The sequence below is a fragment of the Salvelinus sp. IW2-2015 genome, unplaced genomic scaffold (genome assembly GCF_002910315.2).
Source record: "Salvelinus sp. IW2-2015 unplaced genomic scaffold, ASM291031v2 Un_scaffold1852, whole genome shotgun sequence".
Taxonomy (NCBI): Eukaryota; Metazoa; Chordata; class Actinopteri; order Salmoniformes; family Salmonidae; genus Salvelinus; species Salvelinus sp. IW2-2015.
The window spans coordinates 87945-94133 of NW_019943217.1; the positions used below are offsets into that span (position 1 = coordinate 87945).

Genomic DNA, 6189 nt, shown 5'->3' on the forward strand with positions numbered 1-6189 from the left:
AGCACCTCTCTGTCTCAGTATGTGTAGACCATGTATCTGGTGCTGTCTGGACAGTGAAACAGCATCTCTCTGTCTCAGTATGTGTAGACCATGTATCTGATGCTGTCTGGACAGTGAAACAGCTCCTCTCTGTCTCAGTATGTGTAGACCATGTATCTGATGCTGTCTGGACAGTGAAACAGCACCTCTCTGTCTCAGTATGTGTAGACCATGTATCTGATGCTGTTGGACAGTGAAAAGCACTCTCTGTCTCAGTATGTGTAGACCATGTATCTGATGCTTGTCTGGTCAGTGAAACAGCACCTCTGTCTCAGTATGTGTAGACCATGTTCTGATGCTGTCTGGACAGTGAAACAGCACCTCTCTCTCTCAGTATGTGTAGACCATGTATCTGATGCTGTCTGGACAGTGAAACAGCACCTCTCTGTCTCAGTATGTGTAGACCATGTATCTGATGCTGTCTGGACAGTAAAAGCACCTCTCTGTCTCAGTATTATCTGATGCTGTCTGGACAGGGGAACAGCACCTCTCTGTCTCAGTATGTGTAGACCATGTATCTGATGCTGTCTGGACAGTGAAACAGCACCTCTCTGTCTCAGTATGTGTGAGACCATGTATCTGATGCTGTCTGGACATTGAAACAGCTCCTCTCTGTCTCAGTATGTGAAGCCCATGTATCTGATGCTGTCTGGACAGTGAAACAGCACCTCTCTGTCTCAGTATGTGTAGACCATGTATCTGGTGCTGTCTGGACAGTGAAACAGCACCTCTCTGTCTCAGTATGTGTAGACCATGTATCTGGTGCTGTCTGGACAGTGAAACAGCACCTCTCTGTTCAGTATGTGTAGACCATGTATCTGATGCTGTCTGGACAGTGAAACAGCACCTCTCTGTCTCAGTATGTGTAGACCATGTATCTGATGCTGTCTGGACAGGGAAACAGCACCTCTCTGTCTCAGTATGTGTTAGACCATGTATCTGATGCTGTCTGGACAGTGAAACAGCACCTCTCTGTCCCAGTATGTGTAGTCCATGTATCTGATGCTGTCTTGACAGTGAAACAGCACCTCTCTGTCTCAGTATGTGTAGACCATGTATCTGATGCTGTCTGGACAGTGAAACAGCACCTCTCTGTCTCAGTATGTGTAGACCATGTTTCTGATGCTGTCTGGACAGTGAAACAGCACCTCTCTGTCTCAGTATGTGTAGCCATGTATCTGATGCTGTCTGGACAGTGAAACAGCACCTCTCTGTCTCAGTATGTGTAGACCATGTATCTGATGCTGTCTGGACAGTGAAACAGCACCTCTCTGTCTCAGTATGTGTAGTCCATGTATCTGATGCTGTCTGGACAGTGAAACAGCACCTCTCTGTCTCAGTATGTGTAGACCATGTATCTGATTGCTGTCTGGACAGGGAAACAGCACCTCTCTGTCTCAGTATGTGTAACCATGTATCTGATGCTGTCTGGACAGTGAAACAGCACCTCTCTGTCTCAGTATGTGTAGACCATGTATCTGATGCTGTCTGGACAGGGAAACAGCACCTCTCTGTCTCAGTATGTGTAGTCCAGTATCTGTGATGCTGTCTGGACAGTGAAACAGCACCTCTCTGTCTCAGTATGTGTAGACCACCATGTATCTGATGCTGTCTGGACAGTGAAACAGCACCTCTCTGTCTCAGTATGTGAAGCCCATGTATCTGATGCTTTCTGGACCAAAAGAGTATGGCATGTTGCGACCGTAGCATTTGATTGATTGATGCCAGAAAGCATTTGGCTTCACTTGATGAAAAAAAGTATAAAATAATTAGCCAATGAGCGTTGAGCATGTTGCATGTTGCATGTTACAGTACACGCAATATTTGCTTTGTGGACAATCACCTGAAATGATGTTGCTCTCCGGTTTTGGGATAAAACAAAGGTGTGGTTGAATTTATTCTGCCACTGTGTGACTGTTGTCTTTTTGTTGTCACGGGGGCCTTATTGTATATCACAGAGGTGTATGAACCAATGGGTTATAGAGCAAACAACACAAATATCACAACATTGGTTATTATATGCATTTTTTTTTACTGGCTTTGTTTGCTCAGTGATATTACCCACGCACTGCTACTAGTTCCTAAAAAAAGACTGTCTGGGTCTGTTGAGTGTGGCTGATGTACATATAGTTACAGCAGACCCAGAGTACTCACCTATGCTGGTGGGGAAGATATCCTCATTGTTGATCTGTACCTCGATCCAGTCCATCAGTAGGTTCATGTACTTGGGAGCAGGTAGAGCTGTTGGTTTCTTATACTTGTGATCGTCCTGCCATCGGTACTCATACCTAGGACCACCGGACATGACCGGACAACTCTTCTCCGTGCAGAACTCGCACACCGTCCCGTAGATGAGGTTAATCCGGTTGAAGAAGTCCACTACGTGCATGGCCACCCAGTCGTTCAGATCCTCCCCGTGAGGCAGTGCAACCGCCGCCCTCAGGTCAACCCCGGAGCTCAGCGACACCTGGGCCTTCTTATGCAGCTCGAAGCGCTGCGTCCCCGGCTCAAACTTACGCTTGGGCCGGAAGGTCTTGTCCTTGTTGAAGACCTGCTTCAGGGCGATGGACATGTTGCCAGGGACGGGGACCAGTGGGGCTAAGACTGGGGCGAGGGGGGAGAGGAGGTTCAGGGACGAGGACCGGGGGAGCAGAGAGGAGGGGAAAAGCGGGGATTTGTCAACCGGCCGAGTGAGGGTTCGGGACCCAAGGGAGGAGCCAACGGTACCAATAGTCGGTTCTGGAGGAGCAGGAAGTACAGGAGGAGAAGCAGCAACGGCAGGTTGAGATGAGGAAGAGGGATACAGGAGGGTAACGTTTACTGTTTGGAGTGCCGCATCAGGACATCTTTTTCTGTGAGAAACAAAGAAGAGAAAGACGTGTATTAGACATTACTTTTACATTTGACATTATAGTCATTTAGTAGACGCTCTTATCCCCACTTGTATTGTTTGTTTGCTTAAAACTTTAAATGACAGAGATCATGATTGAGCGTTGAATAAGGTGTTGAACAAGGTGTTGAACAAGGTGTTGAACAAGGTGTTGAATAAGGTGTTGAACAAGGTGTTGAACAAGGTGTTGACAGGGTATTGAACAAGGTGTTGAACAAGGTGTTGACAAACAGGGTGTTGAACAGGGTGTTGAACAAGGTGTTGAACAAGGTGTTGAACAAGGTGTGCAGTAGGTATTGAATCAAGTGTTTGACACCAAACCGTGTGCACAACAGTATGTGTGAAACAGGGTGTTGACAAAGGTGTTGAACAGGTGTGACAGAGGTTATTGAAACAAAGGGTGTTGAACAAGGTGTTGAACAAGTGTTGACATGGATATTTGAACAAGGGTTGAACAAGGTGTTGACAAACAGGGTGTTGAACAAGGTGTTGAACAAGGTGTTGAACAGGTGTTGAACAAGGTGTTGACAACAGGGTGTTGAACAGGTGTTGAACAAGGGTGTTGGTGTTGAACAAGGTGTTGAACAAGGTGTTGAACAGTGTTTGAACAAGGTATTGACAAGGTTGATACAAGTGTTGAACATGGGGATTGACAGGGTGTTGAACAGGGGGTTGAACAAGGTGTTGAATAAGGTGTTGAACAAGGTGTTGAAAAGGTGTTGACAGGGTGTTGAACAGGTATGACAGGTGTTGAACAGGGGGTTGACAGGGTGTTGAAACAAGGTGTTGAACAAGGTGTTGAACAAGGTGTTGAACAAGGTTGTTGAATAAGGTGTTGAACAAGGTGTTGAACAAGGTGTGAACAAGGTGTTGAACAAGGTGTTGGTGACCGGTCCCTAGCTGGAACAGACTCTCTTCCTCACAGAGCCACTCATTGCGCTCTGGGTTAGAGTTAGGACACGTGGCAACAAGATCTGAGCTCAGATATCGATCAGTGAAATCGATAAATAGTTTAACCATCCGCACACAGTGCAGTTCCTGTCTTGTGGTGCAGACCTGTTTAGTCCAACAGACAGAGACAGAGACAGAGACAGAGACAAGCAGGACAGAGACAGAGACAGAGACAGAGACAGAGACAGAGACAGAGATTAGCTTCAAGCTCTGCTTTACACATTCCACACACTGATACAAGCCAGAGTGATCCTATCAGGGTCATGACTCAAATGAAAGTAATGAACCACACACATTTAACAAACGATCCTGTCTAAACACGAAATCATATGAAGTATCTTGTATCAATTTAGCAAGACACTCCTGTTCTTCCCGCAGTCAGTGGGATTACGAGTTTAGATCAGAGAGAGATATAGCTGGTTGTGACTGTGAGGCTACGTGTCTTTTGAAATCAGGGGTTTAAATACATCCAAAGTCATATATTAGTATATAGAACAGAATACAAACATAAAACATCTTTTGCTCAGCGGCGTGGCCCTTTGTTTCCAATGAGGATAATTTATGGACAATATTTCTGTCCATTTAAAGGGGACCCCCTTTTTTGGCTCAATGGAAGGCAAACGTTCTGTATAGCCTCTAAAATGACAACATTTTCATTGGTGTCCAAGACCTCCCTTCTTCCAATAAACAATGCTTATTGTTTCTTAGAGCTGCTGCCCTCTATACATAGACATGGAATCATGGTCACTTTAATAATGTTACTCCACCCTGCACCTTAGAGGCTGCTGCCCTCTATACATAGACATGGAATCACTGGCCACTTTAATAATGTTACTCCACCCTCCACCTTAGAGGCTGCTGCCCTTATACATAGACATGGAATCACTGGCCACTTTAAATTTTAATAATGTTACTCCACCCTCCACCTTAGAGGCTGCTGCCCTCTATACATAGACATGGAATCACTGGCCACTTTAATAATGTTACTCCACCCTGTACCTTAGAGGCTGCTGCCCTGTATACATAGACATGGAATCACTGGTCACTTTAATAATGTTACTCCACCCTGTACCTTAGAGGCTGCTGCCCTGTATACATAGACATGGAATCACTGGTCACTTTAATAKTGTTTACATACTGTTTTACTCATCTCATATGTATATATACTGTATTCTATTCTACTGTATTCTAATCAATGCCACTCTGACATTGCTCGTCCTAATATTTATATATTTCTTAATTCCATTATTTTACTTTTAGATGTGTGTGTGTTGTTGTGAACTGTTAGATATTACTGATCTGTTGGAGCTAGAAACACAAGCGTTTCACTACACCCACAATAACATCTACTAAATATGTGTATGTGATCAATAACATCTGCTAAATATGTATATGTGATCTATAACATCTGCTAAATATGTGTATGTGATCTATAACATCTGCTAAATATGTATATGTGATCAATAACATCTGCTAAATATGTGTATGTGATCAATAACATCTGCTAAATATGTGTATGTGATCAATAACATCTGCTAAATATGTGTATGTGACCAATACAATTTGATTTGGACTGTATCAATGTACTTATTACAGGCTGACAAAGATTACAAGAGTTGAATCTGATTCCAAAAATCCAATACGGATCACATCATTCCCACCGTGCGGTTTAATTTGAGGTGATGTCATATCCATGGTAGTTTTAAAGCCATGCCAAGCGGATTATACTACCCCTGTAAACAGCCTGCTTATGAGCATACGACTTCATCCCAAATGGCACCCTAATTCCCTACGTGGTGCACTACTTTTGACCAGGGCCCATAGGGTTCTGGTTAAAAGTAGTGCACTAGGYAATAGGGTGCCATTTGGGATGTAGCCCATATGGGAAGCTGAATAATCCTTCGCCGGCATGTTAGGTATTACAATAATATAAGAATACATACAATTTTGGTTTAAAAGCTTTCAGTATCCAGTTGAAGCAGGAATCTTGGCATGTTCTCTGCTTTTCCATAATATCCAAAACAACAACATGCCTGGCTAAGGAGATCGTTCTTGCTACTTTCACATCATATTCACGTATGATTTGTAAATTCAGAGTAGAGTGCCAGACTGCCCGGGAAAGAACACAGCCTGTAATCAGCCCTACTACGTCAGTAGTGGAAGATGTGATGTGAAACTCAATCAATGGGGCCTATTGTCTTCTTCAGGAGAAATGTTGCCTGACCAGATCTGAACCGGTCTGAGGTTTAGGTTCACTACTTCCCTCTTGTCTTGTCAGTGATCAATAGGTTCACTACTTCCCTCTTGTC

General features: G+C 44.1%; 1 protein-coding gene across 1 annotated transcript in view; it reads right to left on the minus strand.

Annotated features, from left to right (window-relative positions):
* The window catches only part of LOC112072192 (MOB kinase activator 3B), a 21651-nt gene extending 15685 nt beyond the window's left edge, over nucleotides 1-5966 (minus strand). Inside the window, exons 1-2 of the mRNA XM_024139610.2 lie at nucleotides 5824-5966; nucleotides 2194-2891 (exon numbers count right to left, since the gene is read on the minus strand). Of these exons, the coding sequence (XP_023995378.1) occupies nucleotides 2194-2891; nucleotides 5824-5891 (766 nt within the window). The 5' untranslated portion in view covers nucleotides 5892-5966. The remainder of the gene's footprint in view (nucleotides 1-2193; nucleotides 2892-5823) is intronic.
* Between the last annotated feature and the right edge of the window lie 223 nt (nucleotides 5967-6189).